The sequence below is a fragment of the Leopardus geoffroyi genome, chromosome C3 (genome assembly GCF_018350155.1).
Source record: "Leopardus geoffroyi isolate Oge1 chromosome C3, O.geoffroyi_Oge1_pat1.0, whole genome shotgun sequence".
Lineage (NCBI taxonomy): Eukaryota > Metazoa > Chordata > Mammalia > Carnivora > Felidae > Leopardus > Leopardus geoffroyi.
Window position 1 is genome coordinate 38,074,056 of NC_059338.1, and position 26,081 is coordinate 38,100,136.

The 26,081-nt window shown below is 39.2% G+C and overlaps 2 protein-coding genes across 5 annotated transcripts in view; one reads left to right on the forward strand and one right to left on the reverse strand.

Moving 5' to 3' along the window:
* INTS7 (integrator complex subunit 7) overlaps positions 1–20,404 on the reverse strand; it is a 93,738-nt gene extending 73,334 nt beyond the window's left edge. Inside the window, exons 1-3 of the mRNA XM_045452462.1 lie at positions 20,092–20,404; positions 8,006–8,135; positions 7,042–7,188 (exon numbers count right to left, since the gene is read on the reverse strand). Of these exons, the coding sequence (XP_045308418.1) occupies positions 7,042–7,188; positions 8,006–8,135; positions 20,092–20,185 (371 nt within the window). The 5' untranslated portion in view covers positions 20,186–20,404. The remainder of the gene's footprint in view (positions 1–7,041; positions 7,189–8,005; positions 8,136–20,091) is intronic.
* A 79-nt stretch (positions 20,405–20,483) lies between these two features.
* Positions 20,484–26,081, forward strand: part of DTL (denticleless E3 ubiquitin protein ligase homolog) — a 48,825-nt gene continuing 43,227 nt past the window's right edge. For 2 of the 4 annotated variants that reach the window (XM_045452464.1, XM_045452466.1), the window contains exons 1-2: positions 20,497–20,688; positions 25,747–25,872. In XM_045452464.1, coding sequence (XP_045308420.1) covers positions 20,637–20,688; positions 25,747–25,872 — 178 coding nt within the window. In that variant the 5' untranslated portion in view covers positions 20,497–20,636. Of the gene's footprint in view, positions 20,689–25,746; positions 25,873–26,081 lie in introns of all 4 variants that reach the window. The other 2 variants (XM_045452465.1, XM_045452467.1) reach the window with 2 other exon arrangements.

The following is a 26,081-nucleotide window of genomic DNA, read 5'->3' on the forward strand; positions in this document are numbered from 1 at the left end:
AGAAGGTAGAGCTTGAAAGATGTTTTCGGCAGAAAGGCGTGGATTTTAGAGGGCTGCAAAACACTGCAATGAACAAAACAGAGTTCTTACAGGGACAACCTTTGTCTAAGTCAATGTCCTAAGTACCTTCCAACTTGACACGCCATCACTATCTTATGGAGGTTTGACTGGACAGAAGTGTTAGAGTTTATACAAAACAAAATACTAAAACGGACTAAATATGTGATTTGTATTCAATTTGAAAATAAAGTTTTGAAATTACATAGATATTTTTCAAAAGAAATAAATGGCTTGTGATATATTTTATACAAGAGAAAATGAGATTAGGCTAATATTGACACATTTGGATTAACAGTTTGTTGCTATTTAAATATAAAACGGCAAAACAAGCATAATCCCACTGGTCACTACTTTCTGAAGATATTTCTGGTAATATTATAAATAACTTGTAGCACTACATTTCAAACGTTATAAATACCTTTCAGCTTCTTCTCCTTCCATTTGCTTTGATAAGTCTGGATTTTTTAAAAATATTTTTGAGAGAGAGTGAGAGCAAAAGTGAGAGAGAGACAGAATCCCAACAGGCCCTGCGCTGTCAGAGCAGAGCCTGACCCGGGGCTCAAACTCACAAACCGTGAGATCATGCCCTGAGCTGAAATCAAGAGTCGGATGTTTATTAACCAACTGAGCCACCCAGGCGCCCCTGTTTTAATTGGTAAGTCTAAAGTAATGGGTAAAAAAAGAAAACATCTTTGAAATATCATCTCTTCCTTGTCCTTTCTCCTTTTCAAGTTTTTTTTTTTTTAATTTTTTTTTTCAACGTTGATTTATTTTTTGGGGGACAGAGAGAGACAGAGCATGAACGGGGGAGGGACAGAGAGAGAGAGAGGGAGACACAGAATCGGAAACAGGCTCCAGGCTCTGAGCCATCAGCCCAGAGCCCGACGCGGGGCTCGAACTCACGGACCGCGAGATCGTGACCTGGCTGAAGTCGGACGCTTAACCGACTGCGCCACCCAGGCGCCCCTCTTCTTTTTAAGTTTAAATCATTCTGACTCTAAAAACTCCTTAGCGTTTGAGAGACATCACTTTTTGCTTTTCTTCATGAGTTTAATCTTATTAATACATTCTTCTAGAAAGCATTCTCCTTGAGATCAGAGTTCTCACTTAAATCTATGTTCCTTAAAACACACAACAAACTTTCTACTCAACGGGTACTTAATGTTGATCTATCATTTACCAGCCCCATCTTTTCTTTGTAGACTTTGTTTTTCTCAACACTCGTTTTTCAGTTTTTCATTGTGCTATTGCCAGGCTCTTCAATGAAAAATCATGTTCCTATAAAATGTTAAGATCATTTCTGTATTATATCTTTTTATTTATAAAAAAAGTATTATAATCAAGCATTTCATGATAGAAGGAATGAATATATAATCACTAATATGCTTCATACATTTCAAAGATAGATTTTTAACAGCCAGTTTCTTTACATTTCTATGGTGACTGAAAACTTTTTTTTTTTTTTTTTTTTTTTGGCATGTGTTGCATTTTGCCACATAGGAAATAAGTGAATCCATTAGGGCAGGTATCATTTTTCTCATTTTACAGCAGGGAAAGTGATTTATGAAATGTCAGCACATCAGAATGTGAGTTGGGACCAAAACAGTTCTCCCTATGCATACAGCCAAACTTCTCTTCAGTTGAGCAGGCCACTGTTTCCCAAATGGGGTTTCAAAATGCTGACATCTTTTTTTTTTTTTAATTACAAAAGTACTTAAATTACTTTTCCATTTTAAAAGCAGAATATTTTGAAGACCTCGTGGTACAAACTAAAAGCATATGTACAGTGGTTAGTGGCTATAACATAAGCACACTCACAGCCTACTCACTTGGCTTTACACTGCCAGCATCTGGGGTGGTTTTGACAGTTACCCAGTTTGGAACTTTATTTATTCTGAGGCATACATTATTTTAGTTACAGACAGAAAACATAAGAAACAATTATGTTGAGACATAACTTAATGAAGAGTATAAAAAATGGTAGTAATTCTGTTCATGGCATTCAGGCCCTAAAAGAAGTTTCTGTCTATTCTTAAATATGATACGTAAAACATGCATCTGACAAAGGACTGGTATTGAGAATATATCAAGAAATCCTACAATTCTGTAATAAAAAGGCAAGTAAAATCTTAAAATCTGAACAATCTAACAAAAGAAAATGGGCAAGTGATTTGAACAACTACTCCCCAAAAAGAGAGAGAAAAACCGTGAGAAAAAGCTCAACATCATTACCATCAGGGAAACGCAAATCAAAACTGCTACACACCCATCAGAATGGCTAAGGTAGAAGATAAGACACACCAAAGGCTGGCAAGAAGGTGAAGTAACCAGAACTCACATACTGTTGGTCAGAATATAAAATGGTTAAAATCGCTTTGGAAAAAGGCTTGGCAGTTTCTTATAAAATTAAATATACACCTACCCTATGGTTCAGCAATTTCACTCCTAAGTATATATTTGTCAGAAAGGGAAGCATGTTCACAACAGGTCTTGGACAAGAAGGTTCATAGCAACTTTACCTATGATAGCTGTAAATTGGAAAGAGCCTAAGAGTTCACCAGTAAGAGAACAAATAAACTGTTACTGTCACACAATGGAAAAGTACTCAGCAATAAAAACAAACAAATTAATGACATACAAAATGGATTAATATCAAAAAACGAAAAGAAGACTTACACAAAAGGATACCCACTGTATGAGGCCACTTATATGACATTTGAAAACAGATGAAAACTTATCTAGGTAACAGGAAAAACTCAGACCAGCAGTGGCCTCTGGGGAGGTGGATGAGAGAAGTGAGTAGGATGGGGCATGAAGGAATATTCTGGAGTAAGTTCTATACCTTGATAGTGGTTGGAGTTACTTGAAGCATCTGTCAGTACTCAGTAAATTAACTGACATTAAAGAACCAGATAACCCTGTAAACGAACTGAACTCTAGCTAATGATAACGCATGCTAAAGTATCCAAAGGAAAGTGTACGGTCTGTAATTTACTAGGAAATGCATTAGAAAAAGTTTTTTGCTCTTTTGTTAAAATTTATAGTAAAGTGTTACTGGAAAAGAAAGGAATCTACATTTTAATATATTTAGTCCCAAGTCAAACATGTGATTTAAATTTTTTTATTGACAAATCATGCTTTTTCTTACATAAGCAGTAAATGATATGGTGTTTGTTACTTGCTGAAGCGCAAAATTAGTTTTCTTTATAATTTCTAAAAGATTGTATTTTTATATTTTTTTAATTTTATTTTTTTTAATTTACATCCAAATTAGTTAGCACATAGTGCAACAATGATTTCAGGAGTAGATTCCTTAATGCCCCTTACCCATTTAGCCCATCCCCCCTCCCATAACCCCCCCAGTAACCTTCTGTTTGTTCTCCATATTTAAGAGTCTCTTATGCTTTGTCCCCCTCCCTGTTTTTATATTATTTTTGCTTCCTTTCCCTTATGTTCATCTGCTTTGTCTCTTAAAGTCCTCATATGAGTGAAGTCATATGATATCTGTCTTTGTCTAATTTTGCTTAGCATAATAATACCCTCTAGTTCCATCCACGTAGTTGCAAATGGCAAGATTTCATTCTTTTTGATTGCCGAGTAATACTCCAGTGTGTGTGTGTGTGTGTGTGTGTGTGTGTGTGTGTGTGTGTGTGTGTATGTACCACCTCTTTATCCATTCATCCATCGATGGACTTTTGGGCTCTTTCCATACTTTGGCTACTGTTGATAGTGCTGCTATAAAGAGTGGGGTGCATATGTCCCTTCGAAACAGTACACCTGTATCCCGTGGATAAATGCCTAGTAGTGCAATTGCTGGGTCGTAGGGTAGTTCTATTTTCAATTTTTTGAGGAACCTCCGTACTGTTTTCCAGAGTGGCCGCACCAGCTTGCATTCCCACCAACAAGGCAAAAGAGATCCTCTTTCTCCGCATCCTCACCAACATCTGTTGTTGCCTGAGTTGTTAATTTAGCCATTCTGACAGGTGTAAGGTGGTATATCTCATTGTGCTTTTGATTTGTATTTCCCTGATGATGAGTGATGTTAAGCATTTTTTCATGTGTCGGTTGGCCATCTGGACATCTTCTTTGGAAAAGTGTCTGTCTATTCATGTCTTTTGCCCGTTTCTTCACTGGATTATTTGTTTTTTGGATGTTGAGTTTGATAAGTTCTTATAGATTTTGGACACTAACCCTTTATCTAATATGTCATTTGCAAATATAAAAGATTGTATTTTTAAAACTTTATAATGTAATATCAAATAATACACTAAATTAAAAAATACTTTTTTACTTTAAGTCATTTCTTATATGATGAAAAAACAACAAAATCATGAAAAAAATTTCTAAGGCTATTCAAAAATGTTCTATTTTTGTGAAAAGTGTTTGATATTCTCATATTGTATTGATACTACAATTTCAGTTTTGAGTTGTTATAAAAACACTTTTTTTTTTTGGTTTGGTATTTACAATTCTGCAAACTTTACAAAACGATCTGATCACCCCTTATTCCCAATCATCAAGCTCTTTATCCTCTTCCTAAAGTGCCTACGTCAAGAATGTTTTCAAAACAGGTCCCTATATTTGGCAAAAACATCTGAGGCCTTATCCATCTGAAGACCTTCTTATTGTACTACATTTTAAATGGCAACTGGATTCCATAACATTCTTAGCTCAAATTTCTTTTAGTACTTTTTGCATCAAGTGTTAATGTTGAAACCTATTACTTCAATCTGAATTTTTTCCCTTTAAAGTGATCTAAATAAGTAAATCCTCTCTTTCTGGAAGCTTTCTAGAAATCTCTGGTTATTCAATGAAGAACTGTGGCAAAGCCCAGTTGCCATGACTTAGAAAGGGCAAGCATGCAAAATGAATGGAATATTCAAATATTAATCTATATTCTTCTCAAAATATTCAAACTAGGTCTAAATTATTTATGAAATCATTCCCCTATTTACATTCTATTTTTTCTCTCTTTTTTTTTTTTTGTCTTCTGATCAAAATAAATAAATAAATAAATGATGTATACATGTGGAAAATAACTCAAACATTACAAAACCACTCGGAAGTCTCTTATAATCCATAGCCCAATGACCCCTGACAAAACTCATCACTGTTAACAGTATATATTCCTTCAGATTTTTTTCTGAGCCTGTATAAACACATATATTAATATTACAGACAAAAATGAGTTAATAAAATGAACATCACTTGACTGTTTTTTTTAACTTAGTATCTCTATGTTAAACACATACTTACTTCATTCTTTAAAAGTTATACAGTGGTCCATAAATTAACTATTCCCATATCGACACATTATTTTTTACCTTTTACAAAAATGATACTATGATCATCTGTATACATATATCCACCAACTTTTAAAAATGATTTATAGCAAACAATTTCTGTAAGTGAATTTGCTGAATCAAAAGGTAAGAATATCTGGGGTCTGGGTAGTCAGTTAAGCATCCATCTAACTCTTGATTCGTCTCAGGTCATGATCTCACCGTTTGTGAGACTGAGCCCCACATGGGGCTCTGTGCTGGCAGCGTGGAGCCTACTTGGGATTCTCTCTCTACCCCTCCCTCACTTGTGTGTGAGTGTTGACTCTCTCTCTCTCTCTCTCAAAAATAAACAAACAAAAAAAAGGTAAGATATCTTTAAATCTTTTATATATGGTTTTTATTTATTCATTTATTTTTTAATTTTTTTTTTCAACGTTTATTTATTTTTGGGACAGAGAGAGACAGAGCATGAACGGGGGAGGGTCAGAGAGAGGGAAACACAGAATCGGAAGCAGGCTCCAGGCTCTGAGCTGCCAGCACAGAGCCCGACGTGGGGCTCGAACTCACGGACCGCAAGATCGTGACCTGGCTGAAGTCGGACGCTTAACCAACTGCGCCACCCAGGCGCCCCTATATATGGTTTTTAAAAGATAAAGCCAATTTACTGTCTTTAAAATATCACACTGTGCTCAAAATTTAATCACTCAAAAGGAAGAGGAATGACAAAAGCACTTAATCCTGAACAAGAGGGAAGCGCTGGCTCCTGATGGAAAAACTTAGGGAAAAAGTGACATCCTAGACTTCCTGGCTAAAAAGAGGATTGTCTGAACAAGGCAAGTCAGAAATGAGCCCTATAATTTAGGAAAGTCAATTTCAAAAGTCTAAACATTACACATACATTCCATAGACGGCAGACCTAAAAAGAAAATATGGTTGAAACTGGATAGGAGGCTTATAGTATAAAATTTTGACAGAATTAAAAAAATTTTTTTTTTTTTTTTGCCAAGAAAGAAAGGCTGAACAAACAACAGTAGTTGTATCTGGCATTCTCCAAAGGGTTCAAATACAAATGACTGCATATAAAAATAAGCACATAACAGGGGCGCCTGGGTGGTTCAGTCGGTTAAGCATCCGACATCAGCTCAGGTCATGATCTCACAGTTCATGAGTTTGAACCCCATGTCAGGCTCTGTGCTGACAGCTCGGAGCCTGGAGCCTGCTTTGGATTCTGTGTCTCCCTCTCTGTGCCCCTCCCCAGCTTACTCTCTCTCTCTCTCTCTCTCTCTCTCTTTCTCTCTCTCTCAAAAATAAAACATTAAAAAAAAATTTTTTTTAAAAATGAGCACATAACCACGGATGAATACAAAAACTGACTGGAAACAGAACAAAGTCAGGAAGAGCTCAAAATCAGCTGAGGCTAAGCTAGATTCAGATCCAAGTTATCTGATCAGAACACCAACTTAGGAAAAGGAATGTTTCAAACACACAAGTTAGGCAATAATTCACAACCAAACAGTATCATAGATGGTAACTGAAAAGCATGTATAGATTGGGATGGTTACCATATTTCTGCCTGGCGTCTTAATTGAAAAAATAAATTAGTACCATCCAAAATGAAAAAAGTACATATACTGCCTTTCTTGAGTACATAATTACAGCCCAAACAATCTTGTGGATTCATTATAGCAACAGAGTATACCGGAGTGTGATGGCTCTTGCCACAGGATCGTTACTATGAATCACAGAGAAAATTCTCTTCACAAATTCATCCACATTTAGAATCTTCTCCAAATGCTTCTCACTCTGTTGAGTAACTTTAAGGACACACAACCTCAGGAAATTGTTTCTACGAAGAAGCAGAGAAAAGGTAAATGAGACCACCTTAGGAAAGTAATATTTAATTAGGAATCAAAGCAACACATGATTTTAAATGTTAGCAACGGGGCAATGTTTTTCAATCTTATCATTTTTTTGTCTCATCACTAAAAGAGTTGAAGCCTATGCTTTGAATACGAAGCATAAGCAGTTAGCAATGCCTACAGTTCTGAGGCCAGACACCAAGAGGGTAGAGTCAGGAAGAGAAGCTGTAGAGATGAACCTCATCTCTTCAACTGTATTATAACCATGGCCGGGAGCTCAGATGGTCTTCCTCTTCTAGCAAGCTAATTCTACAAATCTCTTCTCCTTCAAGTCTGACTCGGTGTGTATATAAGTACCTGAGTGCATGAAAAATGGTGGAAAGAAGTAGGAGGGACTGGTGGGGAGAAAACAAACCAACCAACCAGCAGGGATTTATCCAGTGCTCCCATGTTTTAGGAACCTCACAGTAACATGCAATCTTGTATTACAAAATATTAAGTCAGAAACTTCTCAAAACAACCTGTACAAATCAGACACTTCCAAAATATACAACAATACATTAAGATCATCTTAATTTGATTTATCCTGTTCCCCAAAGAAGTACCCTCTGACTTGTGACTTCATTTGTGCTTAAAACACCATTATATTTCACACCAAAAAGTGTCGCAAACTGCCATGTGCATCCACTAAAATGGTCACTGACCACGTGGAAGTCCTAAAGCACAAAAAGAATAAAGACCACAATATTAAACAAAGAAACGTGAACAAATACTTTAGGATGCCGAGGCTTTAAAAAGACTTACCCAACTCTGAAAACGTCAGCTAACTTTAGGAATGCGGAATTGATGAGAATAGGGAATGGATACTTCTGAAAGAGCCTGGGAAAGCGAACAACTGCTTCACATTGCTCGCCAAGCTTGCCAGATCTTAGACCTACGAAAAGCACGAAAACAGAAGAATAGCTTACAAATCTGTGGTTACAACAAGGCAAAAATAGCAAATACCAACACAGCATTACACAGTAAAATTACTTATACCATAAAATAACATTCACAACAATTAGGTAAGGTACAATTGTAACTCACGATCTTTTATAAACAATAGGCCAGATAGTAATTTGGTAAACTGTCACTTTTAGATATAAACTAATGAAGTAGAAACAATTTTTTTAAAAAAGGTTGAGTAGTTTAAGAATATTTGGGGCCATAAAATAAGTCTCAACAAATTTAAAAGGACTGAAATCATACCTTGTTATGTTCTCTGACCATAACGGAATTAAGTCAGAAATCTCTAAGAGAAAAATATCTAGAAACTTCCCAAATATTTGGAAATTAAAAAACTTATAAATAAGCCATGGGTGAAAGGGAAATTAGAAAAATATCTTGGGGTGCCTGGCTGACTGAGTCGGTTAAGCATCCAACTCTTGATCTTGGCTCATGGTTCATGGGATCGAGCTCCACATTGGGCTCTGCACTGACAGCACGGAGCCTGCTTGGGATTCCCTCTCCCTCTCTCTCTGCCCATCTCCCGCTCATGTGAGCGCCCACAGGCACTCTTCCTCTCTCTCAAAATAAATAAGCAAAAAATAAACAAACTTCACAAAGAAATGTCTTCAACTGAATGAAAAAGAAAGCACAACCTAAGGGAGGCAGCTAATGCAATTCTTCAAGAAACCTAACACTAAATGCTTTGTATTAGGGAAGAAGAAAGGTTTCAAAGCAATGATGTAACAAAGGGGCGAAGATAATTCAATGTTGAAAGGATACTATTTTTAACAAACTATCCTGGGACAATGGAATATCCATATGCAAAAATAAATAAATAAATAAATAAAACCTTGATCCTTAATTTGCACCATACACAAAAATTAACTCAAAAATGAACCATAGGCCTAAATGTAAGAGCTAAAATTATAAACCATATGAAGAAAATACAGAGACAATCTTTATGAGCTTGGGTTAAGCAAAGACTTCTTAGATAAAACACAAAAAGCATAAACCATAAAATAAAAAAGTATTAAACTCTATCAAAATTAAAAACTTCTGCTCTTTGGGGTGCCTGAGTAGCTCAGTCGGTTAAGCGTCCAACTTTGGCTCAGGTTATGATCATTCGGTTCATGGGTTCAAGTCCCACGTCGGGTTGTAAGCCGACAGCTGGGAACCTGGAGTCTGCTTCAGATTCTGTGTCTCCTTCTCTCTCTCTCTGTCTCTCCCCCACTTGTGTGTACTCGCTCTCCCTCAAAAATAAATACACATTAAAAAAAAAAAAACTTCTCTTCAAAAGATACTGTTAAGAGAATGAAAAGACAAGCCACATACCAGAAGAAAATATTTAGAGAACACATATCTGATAAAGGACAATGCGGAGGCCACTTTTAGGCAACAGGCTCGACCAATGGAAACCTGAGTAAGGTAAAAAGGTCCATGGTGACTATGGAGCTGAATGCAACCGGGAAGACCCACCTCAAAATATCCATAAGCCCTAGCTGACCAATGGGCTACTTATGACGAGGCACAAGTACCAAAAAAGGAAAATTCTGTATGTTCCCATGCCTCTTCACTTCCCACCCGCTTAAATTCAGTCCCCCAACTTTGCCTACTCGCTTGTCTCTCCTTTGCTATCCTGCCCCGAAGTTCTCTTGCAGTGTATTCAATAAACTTCTATCTCCTTTGTTCTGCCTTGGGTGAATTCTTACACCACCCACATCTCCAGCCTCTACCCTATAGGGTCGGTCACTCCACAGACATCATCCATACTTCTTCTGCCTCAATAAGAGGACAACCCGATTTTTAATTTTTATTTATTTAATAATTTTAACGTTTATTTATTTTTGAGAGACAGAGAGACAGAGTGCGAGCGGGGGAGGGGCAGAAAGAGGGGGACACAGAATCTGAGGCACGCTCCAGTCTCCAAGCTGTCAGCACAGAGCCCGATGTGGGGCTCAAACCCACGAACTATGAGATTGTGATCTGAACTGAAGTCACATGCTTAACTGACTCAGCCACCCAGGTAACCCTAGAAGACAACCTGATTTATTTATTTATTTATTTATTTATTTATTTTAATTTTTTTTTTTTTAATTTTACATTTATTGATTTTTGAGAGACAAAGTGAGACAGAGCATGAGCCGGGGGTGGGGGCGGGGGGGACAGAGAGAGAGAGAGAGAACAAGACACAGAATCTGAAGCAGGCTCTAGGCTCTGAGCAAGTGTTCAGCACAGAGCCCCATGCGGGGCTTGAACCCACGAACCGTGAGTTCGTGACCTGAGCTGAAGTCAAATGCTCAACCGACTGAGCCACCCAGGCGCCCCACAACCTGATTGTTTTAAATGGGCAAGATATGAAGAGAAATTTCATTAAAGAACAAATATAAATGGCACACACATGCAAGTTAACAGATGTTCAACACGGCTGGTCATCAGGGAAATGTAAATTAAAAACCAAATTAAGATGGCACTACATACCCACTAGAATGGCAAAAAATGTTATGACAGACAATAGCAAGTGCTAATGAGGCTATGGAGCAACTATAACTCTCATATATTGCTGGTGGGAATACAAAACTATACAACTCCTTGGAAAACAGTTTGGTTGTTTTTTTATAAAGGTGATCATTTACCTACTGTCCACTCAGCAATCCTACTTCTACATATTTACCCAGGTGCATTGAGAATATTCGTCTGTACAAATACCTGTATTCAACTGCTCACAGTAGCTTTATTCATAATGGCCCCCAATTGGAAAAAACCCAAATGTACATCAACTGGTGAATAAATAAACAAACTGTGGTCTATCCACACAAGGGACTACCACTCAGCAATAAAAAGGAAACAAATACTGCTTCATGCAACAACATGGGTAGATCTCAAAATCACTAGGCTAAGTAAAAGAAGTCAGACCCAAAAAAGACTACAAAACTTTAAGACTGTTTTATATGACATTCATGGAAAGGCAAAACTTTGGGACAGAGAACAGATCAGTAATTGTCAGGGGCTTGAGAGAGAAAATTGACTGCAAAGGGGTACAGGGAAAGTTTTTGGGGTGAAGGAAATGTTTTATATCTTGTTTTGTTTTTTTTTTTAAGTTTATTTTGAGAGAGAGAAAGAGAAAAAGAACAGGGAGAGCTTGAGCGGGGGAGGGGGGAGAGAGAGAATCCCAGGCATGCTCAGTGCTGTCCATGCAGGCTGGATGTGGGGCTCGAACTCACTAACTGTGAGACCACAACCTGAGCCGAAATCAAGAGTCAAATGCTCAACCAACTGAGCCACCCAGGCACCCCAGAAACATTCTATGTCTTGATTGTGGTAGTGGTTTCATGACTGCATGCATTTGGTGACTTTAATTATACATAAATTATACCTCAATTAATCTGATTTTTTTAACGTAAAAAAAAAAAGCAACCAACAAATTATAAAGTTAATGTTCAATTCCTGAAAAAATATTCATTTAGAATGAGTATCTTAATATGGTATTAATATAATCAGCTTCAAATATTTCTTTCTTTTAGTATTTTAGCATTTACAAAATGCTAATTATATATATCTAAATCTGGGCAAGAATAGGGGCGCTACAATCTCTCTGTTCAGTAAAGTCTACTCGCTGTTAGAAAATGACAAAGAAAATATTCATCTGAGGACTCTTTACTGGGTGTGACTACGCTTCAATACAAAAGACAATCAGAGTAAATCTGCACAGGCAATTCCTACAATGTATTAATGGTTTGAGTTTTGTAAACGCACTCTTGTTGGTTACTTGGTACTTGGAATATATTTCCTTGTAGGAAAAAAAAAAAGCACTGTCAGCACTCATCATATTCCAGAATCCAATAACAACTTATAATAAAAGTTCCCATGGGAAAATTAATTCAAATTTCTAATTGAGATATTTAGAACATATCCCTTCTTTGCCTGCTCCCCCTTTCCTCTGCCCCTCACCTCCATACATAGAAGAACTGCCACTAAAGCTCTAGAACTCTTCTCCCAACCAAACACACCTTGCCAATGGAAATGTTCTAGGTACCTGGCAGTGGCTCATGTAGGCTTAAAAGCTTTTCTAAAGGCCTGACTTGACAGAGGGTTCCAGAGACACACACACAGGGCAGTAAAGACAAAAGGGAAGGGGAGATAAGGAAGGGCAAGTCTGAGGATGCAGGTGAGAGAACAGAGAAGTAACAGATATATTTGTGCATGTGTGCTAGGGGAACCTATTGGGATGATGCACAGCCATTGAATTTTTTTCCTCCTCTTCTCTCTGCCAGTAGTTCAGTGACGCAAAAGGGAGTAAAATTGTTTGTAATGAATTAAACCTTGGTTGGGATGAAAAACGTAAAGTAGGAGGCAGCCCATGTAGAGGGAGTTTCCTGACAGAATATGATGTTTTACATTCCCTTAAAAAGCAAAACCACAGATTACACTGATTTGTTTAAACATCGTGATTTAAAATGTACCAAAGATAATTTTGAATTTGGCCAGAGAAATGTTTTGATTTCTCTAATACTGTCTAATTTTATTTCTTTAAGATAAAATAGACCCTCATTCCTGTAACACAGCCAACCAAAATAAATAAGTAAAAGAAGAGTAAATTTCTTGCTTATTTTCTGATGTAAGAGCTTTTGGAAAAAGGAAACATGAAGCTAGGTTGACTCTGAGGGACAGAAGCTAAGGTTCAAGGGAAGAGGAAAATGCACGAAGACCTAGGATTTGGCAACAATCCTAAACTGGGGCTTGGTACCCATCTTGCTTGCTCTGGGCCAGTTTCAATTTCATAATAAACCAAGCACCTGAAAATAGGCACTCAGCACAATCAGATCATGTAAGAAGGGCTGTTCACTTTACTTCTGTTGCTAGCTACAACCAACCTGAGGAAGAATGCCCTGATCATAAGACCAATGATCGTGAGAATGCCACTATAAAAACAGACATTAAGGTGTAGGGATGTGATTGCTGTTTCTACATCTTTCTTTGTATTCTCCCACCAAAGAAACGGAGCTCTCCTTTTTTATTTTTTAAATGTTCATTTTTGTGAGAGAGAGAGAGCGAGTGTGCACGCATGAGTGGGGAAGGGGCAGACAGAGAGGGAAAGAATCTCAAGGAGGCTCCACACTGTCAGCGCAGAGCCCAACAAGGGGCTCGATCTCATGAATCATGAGATCATGACCTGAGCTGAAATCAAGAGTTGGACGCTCAACTAAATGAGCCACCTTTTATCTCCATTTTAAAGATGACACAGGCAAAGACGAGCTAAGCAACTTGCCCAAGGAACAAAAGCTAATAAATGGCAGATGCGGGATTCAAGTCCTGGCAATCTGGCTCCAGAGCCTATGGTCCTAAACTATTAAGCTAAAATACATCTCTAGCACGCAACTAGAGAGTAGAAGTTAAGATTTAAAAAGGGATTATTTGATTATGATTTTAGAGTGCTCTAATTCTGAGGGATAACAAATTCTTGGGAACTGAGGAAGAATAACATAAATTATGGTAAGCTTGGGGGTTGTTATGTACATGAATCAAGTTTTCAAAACAACACACATTTCCAGGCAGCATGTATCAGTCAGAGTTCTTAGCTTCAAGCCATACAAGCTAACTGGCTGATTAGGCAGAACATGAGTTTATTAAAAACCTAATAAATAGTTTTGAGGCTAAACAGCTAAGAACACCTAATACTGCACTGCCAGACTGATGAGATGAGAAGTCTTGTTGCTGGGAAACTCGGGATGCAACTATTAGCTCTGCTGTCATCCAGGAACGCTGTAGCCATTGCTGCCGTTACTGTCCACTCACACCGCAGCCACGGTCACTGCCACGGCACGGAACTGTGAGTGTGCCCTCAAGTACGTCTTCGTGCATTGCTAACCTCCTGTATCACAGAGCCCGGAGGAGGTCTCTCTGACTGGCAGAGCTGAGTTCACATCTCGCGCTTTGCAAAGTTAACTAGAAAGGTGAGTTTTGGCTTCCACTCTGGTGAGACAGGGCTCTTGGTGTGAGTCATTCCTCAAGCACAGGAGGAGCGATCACAAGATGTTAAGTGACCACCAACATGACTAATACCCACCACAAAGAACACTGCTAATACACATTACCATCCAAGCACGTTTTAAGAGAGTTTGGTATGTACGTTCGCTTTAGCTGAGGGGTGAGGATGATTTAAAATGGAACCATAACACATATGTATCTTGAAGTGTATTCATTAAAAATGGGGGTAGGGAAGAAGAAATACCAACATAAGTATGCACCACACATTGTAAGATAACCTAACATCCCACAGCTTAATAAATTGATCATGGCGAGTCTCAGTAAATTATATTTAAAAAGCGGGAACAGAAACAACAGAAATGATAGTCAACGCAACTGATAATGAACAATAAAACATCCTTCACCCAAATTTCATAAATTGTCTATAACTGTGTATGGTGGGATGTATGCAATACTGTACAGCCAGAATAGTGATTCAGAATCATAAACAAATTAGTTTTATTTTATGAATACCAACTTTCAGTAATATTTAACGATGCAGTTTGTAAGTTACAAAATCGTCAAAATAGTAGCTCTTACCCACATATAAAAATGAGTCTATGGATTTCAGTAAGAACTGAAGAAGGGCCTTGGGTTTTTGGAATAGTTCATGACCCATCAAGTAATCACCAATCAGGATTTGAGATGTTAAGACTTTCAATTCCACGTGACCTTCTTACAGGTCTACCTCTTGATACTCTCAGACTAAATATGGTCTGGTGGTACAGATTCTCAAGAGAGAATCTGGTTGACTCAGTGTGGGTCACAGGTCCCCTTCTGAATCAGTCAGTTCTGGCATGGAATGGGTCACCTGGTACAGACTTTGTTGCAGAGGCCTCTCTCTTGAGTAGGGGATATGGAGATACTTCCACAGCCTCGTATTTGTTTATCGTTTAACACCAACTACATCTGTGCCAAAATGGACAGTGTAATAGCAATCTGTGGTTTTCAGTCTGAGAATTCACAGGTTTGGAATACAGGTGAGGTGATAGCATCTAAGGGGAAAATAAGGGAGAATAAATAGTCGTCCTGATTTGTATCAGTTTTCTATTTCATAAATTTTTCAAAGAGCACGCCTCAAAATTTCATGCAGCAGTAAGTTCACCAACACCTCAAGTAGCAACTCCATCTCTTATATTTCCTCTGTTCCCATAGCCCAGCTGCAAGAAAGGGAACCACTCCCTTCCTGGTTGCTCTTTCACCTCATCCTTTCCAAGGCCAACCTTACAGGAATCAGGCTGAATGATGTCATTTACTTTTTTAAAAAAATTTTTTTTTCAACGTTTATTTATTTTTGGGACAGAGAGAGACAGAGCATGAACGGGGGAGGGGCAGAGAGAGAGGGAGACACAGAATCGGAAACAGGCTCCAGGCTCTGAGCCATCAGCCCAGAGCCTGACGCGGGGCTCGAACTCCCGGACCGCGAGATCGTGACCTGGCTGAAGTCGGACGCTCAACCGACTGCGCCACCCAGGCGCCCCTGAATGATGTCATTTAAAGGACACTCCTTTTCACTCAGGGTGAAGGAGATCTTGCATAGGTTTTCCTAAATCATTAGGACACTTTCTGTCAGTTCAGACTATGCAGAAGTTATATTAATGAGAAAGTTATACTGATCAATGTAAATGAGATATGTCCTTTATAATGCCTGGATTAATGATTATCCATATTCTGAAATGTGGCAGATAAATTTAAGTTACACTTGATTATAACATTTAACTCTGTATGTGCTTGGTCTTCACAGCTCAGTCAGCATGGTTATCAGCTAAAAACTCTAAAAAAGGGACATACCACCGAAAGACCTCTACAAAGCAGCTACAGTGATCACTAAAAATGTAAACCAATCTCATGTCAGTCCTCTGCTTAAAAATTTTCAGTGTCTTCTCAATGCACTTGGCATAAAATCCAAACTTCTTGTCCTGACTAACAAGGCCATATATGATTTAGCCCTGTTTCCTTCTTAAAGCTGTACTGTTCACTAATATAGCCCCAAGTCCAAGTACAGTGACTAACGCAATGTAGGCGATCTGTAAATATTTCCTGAATGAATGAATGGCTATCACCTGATTATTTTTCTGTGTTACTAACTACATCTGGAAGGAATGGACTTGTGTCAGCTTCAAAATGGCATCCACTGGGGCGCCTGGGTGGCTCAGTCGGTTAAGCGGCTGACTTCGGCTCAGGTCATGATCTCACGGTCCGTGAGTCCGTGAGTTCGAGCCCCGCGTCGGGCTCTGTGCTGACAGCTCAGAGCCTGGAGCCTGTTTCAGATTCTGTGTCTCCCTCTCTCTGACCCTCCCCCATTCATGCTCTGTCTCTCTCTGTCTAAAAATAAATAAACGTTAAAAAAAATTTTTTTTTTAAATGGCATCCATTTATTCCTAGAGAGATCAGAAACAAATAGCTTAACTGCCATGCTTGCTCAAAAGGCTCAGAACAAAGTGCAAGAAATCATAAATGACATCTCCCAACTGTGTATCTTAGGACACGAGTGCCACAGATATTTCCTTATAATGGAGTTCAAGTGTCACATCTGTACATCTAACTGCCTACACAACATCTCCATTTGGATGACTAAGAGATGTCTCAAATTTAGCAGTCCCAAACTGATTTCACTTTCATCCACTCAGTAAATGGCAACACATACTTCTAGTAGATCAGACCAAACACCTCTAAGTTTTTTCCTGACCACTAATTCTCACATTCTCATCACATTCATTAGCTAATCTTATTGGCTCTACCTTCAGAATATATCCAGAATCTCAGCACTTCACATATCATCACTGAAATCACCCTGGACCAAACCACTATTTTCTTCTTCCTGGATTGTGACAATTGACTCACTAGTTTCCCCACTTCCATCCCTGGCTCTCCCACTTCAATGTACTCTCAACACAGCAGTCAGACTGATCCTTCTCAAAATTAAGTCAGATATGCCACACCTGTGCTGAAAATTCCCTATGGTTTCCCATCTCAGAATTAAAGCCAATCATTTCAATGGCTTGTATTGCCCTACATGAACTGGCTCCTGGCTATCTTTTTATCTTCAATGTCTATCACTCTGCTCCAGAAACAGCATGCAAAACAGGCTCCAACCTCAGGGCCTTTGCACTTGCTGTTCCTCTATTTGACCAGTAAGGCCTGTCCCTCACTATCCGACATAAAATAACAAACCAGGGACACCTGGGCAGCTCAGTTAAGCGTCAGACTTAGACTTACGTCATGATCTCACAGTTTGTGGGTTCAAACTCCACGTTGGGCTCTGTGCTGACAGCTCAGAGCCTGGAGCCTGCATTGGATTCTGTGTCTCCCTCTTTCTCCCTGCCCCTCCCCCACTCACATGCTGTCTCTTTCAAAAGTAAATACAAGTAAAAAATAAATAAATAAAATAACCAACCCCAATCCACACCCAGTTTTCTCCAGCCCCCTTCATTAGTTTCACTTTACAGTATGTATCACTACCTGTCACAATATATGCTCAATATTATTTGCTTATTGCCTGTTTTCTCTGTCCCAAATATAAGCTCTACAGATGCAGGGGCTTCATTTTGTTTTGTCACTGTTTCCCTAGTACAAAGCCTGATGAAATAAGTTGTGTGTGTGAATGTGAGAGTACATTTTGCGGGGTGCAAGGGGCTATGGACTAAGAACCTCCTATTAAAACACTTGAGAAACTATTCCTTGGAATACAATTTGGGGAACTCTGGTCTAGATGTTTGGGAATTAAAACAAAGTCAGAACTTGTAGCCTTCTGACCCTATGACCTTTGGCTCATAAAACAGAAATACTTTAACAGATACAGGATGAAATGACTCAATAGTTAAAATACTAAACTATATTCTAATGAAACTGGCCATTCCTGTAATCTAATTTCATAACAGCTTTAAAAGGGGAGCATGGTGAAATGAAAAAGAACAAAAGTTTTGTTCTTTTTTTTTTTTAATGTTTATTTATTTTTAAGAGAAAGAAAGATAGAGCACGAGTGGGGGAAGGGCAGAGAGCGAGGGAGACACAGAGTCCGAAGCAGGCTCCAGGCTCTGAGCCGGCAGCACAGAGCCCGACGCGGGGCTCAAACTCACCAACTGTGAGATCATGACCTGAGCCAAAGTCGGACCCTCAACCGACTGAGCCACCCAGGCGCCCCCACAAGTTTTGTTCTTATATTGTTCAAATTATCTTTCTGAGCCTGAGACATCTGGGGAATACTCACCTGGGGTACTGCTGGGAGACTTGAACACGATCACTTGCTTAATACCTAGGACTGACTGCCGGTTTATAGTTAAACACTCAATAATCATGCATTTATTTCTTACAGATATGAAATACCGTATGCTATATCAACTTCTAAAAAGCAAAAATTGTGTTATATATTTTTTAACACAATGTCAAATTTTTAGGAATTCTAGATTTCTCAACTTCTTCAGAGCCTGATCCTGATCTTTGTTCTACAACCACTGTCCTACTGTCATGAAATGAGCCCACCTGAACCAGAGTGGTAGAAAATGTCTTTAGAATTGGTAGAGTTATTAGATATCCAGACCTGCAACTTTCACTGGGAAATAGGAAGGAATTTCCAGAATGAAAGGATTATGTGGTGTTTAAAAATCAAATTTACTATTATAATTTGATATTTCATAGGGGGAACCGGCCCACGGCTTTGGTAAGAGAAAGCAAAGCCCAGCATCATTTTCTTGGCTGATGAGGATGTACTAAAGATAATGTGACTCAACCAAAGGAATATCTCATTGGAGTGCTGTGACATCTTTATGTTGATCAAAAGGAGTTAAAAGCTTTTTCTGATAAACTCTTATCTAGACCTACCTACTAGAAATGTTTACAGGTTAAAAAACAAAAAAACGAAATCCCAAAAAGTTGACAGAGTGTCCACGTTAGAGAGCTGGGAAATGGCTCAAAGTGGACTTAAAGACAGATCCTTCTAAGCTGTAGTCCCAATCCTCGATAAAGTATACATTGGCTCTGGTCAATGAAGAATTAACTGTATACCAGGTGACAAAACGTTTCCTCCATTCAATAAAAATCACTGAAGTACACTGAAAGGTTTAATACTTTAGTTCTTTACCGTCAAATATTTGCCTTTGCCTCCCACATCCATCTCTAAGAAGGCATATCTCTTTAGCATTTAATAAAGGCTTCCTTTGCATACACTTATATCAATATTTACAATAGTCTTGCCAGCTCAATGGTACTGAACCCACTTTGGAGACAAAATACCTAGGTTAGGTGAACTTAGGTGCCCTGTCCATGATAATAAAATTAGTGGCATTGGAATTTGACTCAGTCTAACTCCAAAGCTCCTTCGACTACACCAAGCAGCCCTCGCACCTCTCACCCCTTCTCCGACAGGAAAAGAGAACTCGTGGAATTTACAAAAAAAAGGGGCGATGCTTTTTGGATTTTCTTAGCCATATTTAACCTGCCTAGTAACCCGTAGGTAACAGAGTTACAGAAATAAAATACAACGCTATAAAGTGGGTGTAAGATTATTATTTAGCACTCCTGGTGAAGACCTTGTCTCAACTGAACGTACTGAAAAACAATTTCACAATTTAAATTTAGCATTTTTACAAACTGCTTGGAAAATCGGGGAACCGTGCCCTCAAGTGATCAAATCGGGCCCATCACTGGAGCTCGCTACTTGTTCAACTGGTGCAAAGCCAAGCCAGCAACGTTGCAATTTCCCTGCAATCTACCAGAGCTGCAAAAGCTCTGGATTCCCCAAAAGCATGGGTGCCCGCCCCCGCCCTCTCTCCCTCTCCCAGGAAAACTAGGCGCATGCGCCTGTCCGGCGGCCACCACCGCCTGGTGGCGCCAGTGCCCCCCACACCCGTTTCACCCGCTCAGCCCGCTCTTTCGAATACCTTTGTCTAATTCCATAAGGGCAGAGTTAGCATCCAGCTCCTGTTCGCCATAGCCGGCATCTGCCAGGAAAGACTTAGTTGAGTTTGACGCCATGACCCGAATAGTTACTCGACTAGCCTATTTAAAAAGATTGCAAACTCTGCCCCAGCACCGCCATCTTCTTCCACCACCTCGCGGATTTTTCCTCCGCGCTATGTCAAGCCCTGTTACGCATGCGCCCTGGTCTCCCCGCCGTTCGCCAGCGCCTCTGCGGCCCCCCGCGCAGGCGCTCAGGGAGCTCCAGAACTCTGGGTTCCCGCGGCTCGGAGAAAAGGAGGCGGGGATTGGAAGGGGGAAGTGACTCGGAGGCGCCCGGACGCCGCGGCGAGAGCCAATCAGAGGGCGTGACGTCAGTTTGGCGGGGAGTTTGGTGGCCGGGGCTTACAGTGGCGGGAGTTGGAGGCAATAACTAGTCGTGTTCAGAGGGGCGCAAGCTACGATTTCTGCAGAACCTAGGGGCATTTCCACGGCTTTTCTTGCAGTTGAACCTTTTCCTCTGGCCCAGATGCTTTTCAATTCGGTGCTCCGCCAGCCCCAGTTCGGCGTCCCGAGAAATGGTGAGTAACGGCCCTAACCGCTACTTGTTGCTGGCGGGCTTCACCTCCCCCGAACAACACCGCGGACCAAGGCCGACTCCAACTCTGTTTCCCAGCCCCCGAGTTCTCCCACGGCCAAAGTGAGTTCGTGTTAGTGAGAACTACTGAAGAAAGCTGCACTTTCCTGTCCTTGGGACACTTTTAATCGTAATCGGGAGGTTTTAAATTGTAATACGGGCCGACGGAGGGAGGAAAGTTGAATCGGCTGGCCTTCTTTACGGCTTGTCTATATTGCACATTAACTGGACAATGCGGGCATTTGAGTGTGTGTGTGTGCGGTTTAACAGCTTTGTGAGATCTTCAAGACTCATTTACGGATCCATTTGTTAACTCATTGATTTCATTTGTTGTAGAACTTTAGTAAGCCCTACTGTTTGCTGTATACGCTGGTGAATATGATTCGCTATTAAAGAACTCAGTCAAGCAGAGAAGACAGAACATCTGCTTCCAGCATGGTCCAAAAAAATGTTCCCCCTGATTACTGCATGTGCATAAAAATTCGAAATTACACAGTGAAAAATGCCCTTAACCACATCCCCCAGAGATAATCACTGATAGTAGATTAAAGTATATTATTACAAATGTTTTTCGATGCCAAGGTAGTATGTATTGTTATTTACAGAAATGGGATTAAAATGCTTTGTTTGTTTCGTTTTTCACTGTAGCGGTATAACTTGGGGATGTTTCTGTGTTGGTGGTATGTAGAAATCCAACTTACTCGCTACAGTTGTTGGGGTTCCTTAGGTTAAAACATTGGCAATAGGAGTTTTGAGCTCAGGTTTGAGTATCATCAACCTGAAACTTTCTGGTAAGTTTCTGACCAGGGAGTTACTACCCAGACTGAGGTTGGATAGAAATGAAATCCCGTTCATTTAAAAAGGGACTAGGTCTTCTTTCCCCCTTGACATCATGTGGAAAACAAAAAGAATCTGAGAAGGGAACTTTTTATATTATTAAGGCAAAGGTCTAGGAAAAGGATATTGAGAAGTAGTAGACTGAGGAATAGTCCCTCAGTTTCTTGCCCCCATTCTGAACTTTGTACCATCCTTACCTACTTCCCCCTTGTATATTTTTCTGATGGTACTCGAAATGCCCCTCTCTGACTCGCCTGGGACCTTGCTTAAGTACCTTCTCTGTGCCCTGTGTCCTGAGTGGCAGTACTGCCCAGTGGATAAGAGCTCTATCTTTGGAGTTAAACTGCCTGAGTTTTAATTCCAGCACGAGTCCTTACTATCTGTGAGACCTGAGGCAAGCTATTGGGGCTATAGTTAGCCCCTATTTTGTAACAGATTTTTTTCCTCATTCTCTCAGTATATCTGTCTACTTCCCCTCTCTCTCTCATTCACAAATACTCATTTATTGTTATGTGTCAGACTCTGAAATTCATTCATTGTTACATACTATGCACTGAATTTTGTAGGACCTTCTTCTTTCCCCTTCCATGTTGGCGTTCCATTCTAGGCCCCTTTTCTCCTTCTGCCTACTCCTATGGATGATCATAGCCACAACCAGGCCTTCTTCCCCTACTACCTGCAACCTTCCATTCCCTATACTTTACATCCATTCCTATAAAAGCTGTGTGAGTATCTTCACCCGGCAGGTCAGTCTCACAAACATCTCAGACTCAAGTACTCGAAACGGAACTTTTTTCTCAAACCTGCTCTATTACCTACTTTAGGGAGTGGTCCCATTATCTGAAACTAGTCTTCTTAGCCAGAAACTTGAGTCAACCAAAATTCCTCTGCTGTCCACAAGATACAGAAAGTTCTCTTAAAACCTCTTGAATCTGTCCTCTCTATTCCCACTGATTTTGCCTCATCAGTGTATCTTGGATCTGTTCTATGCTTACCATTCCATTTCCACTGGGTCCTGATAACTTCTTGTCTGTACTAAATAACAAGTTTCCTAAATGGTCTCTTAGTTTCTCTCTTTCCAGTTTATGCTCCACATTGCTGCTAACAGTCTTTCTAAAGTGGAAATCTGATTACTCCTGTATCTATTTTTAAATTGTTATCTAAAAGTTTTTATCATAGGTTTAAACTTACTGAAATTTTAAAATAAAAAATTAAAATGTATCTAATAGAATATAAAAACTAGTGATTTGATGATCACATCAATCATTTTTTTTAAGTATGAACAAACTCTTTAACTGCCATATTTTGCATGTACAGTTGAACCTTGAGCAACATGGGGGTTAGAGTCATCAATGCCACGCAGTCAAAATTCCACCATAACTTTTGACTTCTCCACAGCTTTACTAATAGCCTCCTGTTAACTGGAAGGAAGTCTTACCAATAACATAGTTAACGCACGCTTTCTATGTTATGCATATTATATACTGTATTTTTACGATAAAACTAGAGAAAAGTTAATCATTAGGAAGAGAAAATTCATTTACAGTACTCTATTTGTCAAAAAAAATCCACATGTCAAGGGACTCGCACAGTTCAAACCTGTGTTCAAGGTCAGCTATAGTTGCTTTTTCTCTTGATTTTATTTCCACTGTCTTTCACAGGATTTATCCTTATGTAATTTGATTCTAGGCTTGATTCTAGGTCTTACTGACCACACTGTCAAAATTGTCTGTAATCATAAGGCTCTAAGTGTCAAGAGTTTCTTCTGAATTGTTACAGTTATTAGTATGCAAGTTATCAAAACAATATGGACTATTAATATTGATAACTAATTATGAAGCAAAAAATAAAATTTCATTGGAAGTATATCTTAAAGAGATGGATTGGGCTATTTATGATGCCTTTATTAAAGGAATTATCCTATTGTCTCTTAGTTGGAGTCCCATAAGTTTTTATACTTTGGATCAACACAAGTTTTAAGATTGGGACATGGAAATGCCTTTCTTTTGAAAAGTAGAAGAAAGACAGTGATGAAGGGAGAGGAGGGAAAAGAGCCACAACCTTCTCAGACATTATAGAAATGCACATATATCAAATGATTCACTGAAAACTCTCATATCTTAGATACTCCTTGAAAAATTGGCGTGTAATTCTAGGGGCTTAAATTGTACATCGAGGAAAGAACAGGCTTTTCCAAGTGAGTGTTATGGGGGGAAAGCATTATACATTCGTATTGGAAACTGCAAAGCACAATAAGGATCCAACAGTTGGTTGAGAGAGCCGTCTACAACTGTTTGTTATAGGGAGTGCAGAAATGTAAGGGTGGATGGGGACAAGTTACCAAGCCCTGTTAGGCCTTTTGTGCATATTAGTCCATAAGCAGTAAGGTAGAGTTTGAAGGAGTCCCTGTGTAATTGCAGAGAATTGCATCTCCAGAGCTTATCCTGTTCAGTTCTGCCTAAATTGTTCACGACTTGGTCCTTTAGACTCTTTGGGTTGCAATCATTAGATTATTATATTTTTTAATCCCAAACCACAAGTGTACATTTGCATGACTTTAGAATACAGGTTTTTGTTTTAAAATTCATCCTGTAGATGTATATTTTACAACATAACTGTTGTATTCTTCCTTTAATGGTCTTTTAATGGCTTATTTACCCTGATACCTGACCTTGAGGTAATATCCCCAGGAATAATGACTAAATCTGGATTGTATTCTTTGCTTCTTTTGTACCGATTCTTTCCGGTTATCTCTAGGAACACCAAAGCTAGATGTGTCTGAGGTATGTCAGACTAAGAGGTCTTCTCCAAACAGTATTTTTGATGAAAGTGGAAATTAAAAGTACCCTAAAATGTAAGAGGGTTTATTAATTATTTAGACAGCTCTCAATAGAATGTAACTTCATTGTCCTCTGGTGCTTAATAAACATTTAGTTCTCAGTTCTCAGTTTAAAATATTTAAATATTTTAAATATTTGAAATGTATTGACCCCTATATCTAAATGATAAAACAAATCTTTGAAGATTGCTTACTATTTATTTAGGACCATAGTGCACATTAGATCTCTGACCCAAGTTGAATAAATTCTCCCTGTACCCTGAATTTCTTCCTCTCTCTTGTATATTCAGTGAAAACTTACTCATCTCTCAACTTCGATTTCTAAAGACTCTAAAGACTTCCCTGACCCTACCACTACCCAGGGCTTAACCGATTGTACTCTAGGGGTAGGTATGTAATGCCTCACATGAAAACTGCTCTCATGTACTTTAAGATACTGTGACTTGTTGCTGTTAACATTTTAGAATCCTAGAATTTCAGCACTGGTAAGGAAAGAGGAAATGGAATTAGAATTTACTTGTGAATATGTTAGTGGCTAGGTGGGCACATTTACCTACATTATTTCCTTTAACTCTTTGACCATTGGATTATGTACAATATTTCTAGTAATTTAAGAGTTTGCGGTGATGTTGATTTAGAAACTCTGGAAACAATTTTTAATTGAAGAGAAGGGCAGTTTTAATGGTTGCGGTAATCTTTGTGGTTGTGTTTTGTGGTTGTCACCAAAGGGTGGAGGAGAGGTAAGATCTTTTTTAATGTGCAGAGGCCACTTGCTTTTTTTTTTTTTTTTTTCAACGTTTATTTATTTTTGGGACAGAGAGAGACAGAGCATGAACGGGGGAGGGGCAGAGAGAGAGGGAGACACAGAATCGGAAACAGGCTCCAGGCTCTGAGCCATCAGCCCAGAGCCTGACGCGGGGCTCGAACTCACGGACCGCGAGATCGTGACCTGGCTGAAGTCGGACGCCTAACCAACTGCGCCACCCAGGCGCCCCTTTTTTTTTTTTTTTTTCCAACGTTTGGCCACTTGCTTTTTAAAATCTCCACTGTACAAAGGAGAGTCTCCATTTAAAATGGGTTAAGACTCCATTTAAGCCTAAAGCTGTACCTCACCAGAAGTTGAGTGCGCTCTTTCATTTCTACCTTTCTACCTCAGATTCCCTTAGGGAAATATCAGAAACTGTATTCTAGAGGATCCTGGATAGTGAGTGGATCTATATAAAGTATGTAAAGCTTTTAAAAACAGATATGTACCTCTGTGCTTGTTTAAAGTACTGATATGTGATGATATATTGGAATTCTATAAGGAATTGTGTCTTACTTTAGGATGGTCTTCACAGTACCCTCTACAGTCCCTTCTAACTGGTTATCAGTGCAACTGTAATGATGAGCACACTTCTTATGGAGAAACAGGAGTCCCAGTTCCTCCTTTTGGATGTACCTTCTCTTCTGGTAAGAGAATTACTATCTAATCTAGGCTTGCTCAGAAATAATCTGTTTCACATTTAGAGAAGAAATAATACTGGCTGTCCCCCTTTCAAGAAAAAGTAAGTTAGATAGATGGTAGAGTTTTTCTATGTTTTTTTTTTAATGTTTATTTTTTATTTTTGAAACAGAAACAGAGCATGAGCAGGGGAGGGGCAGAGAAAGAGGGAGACACA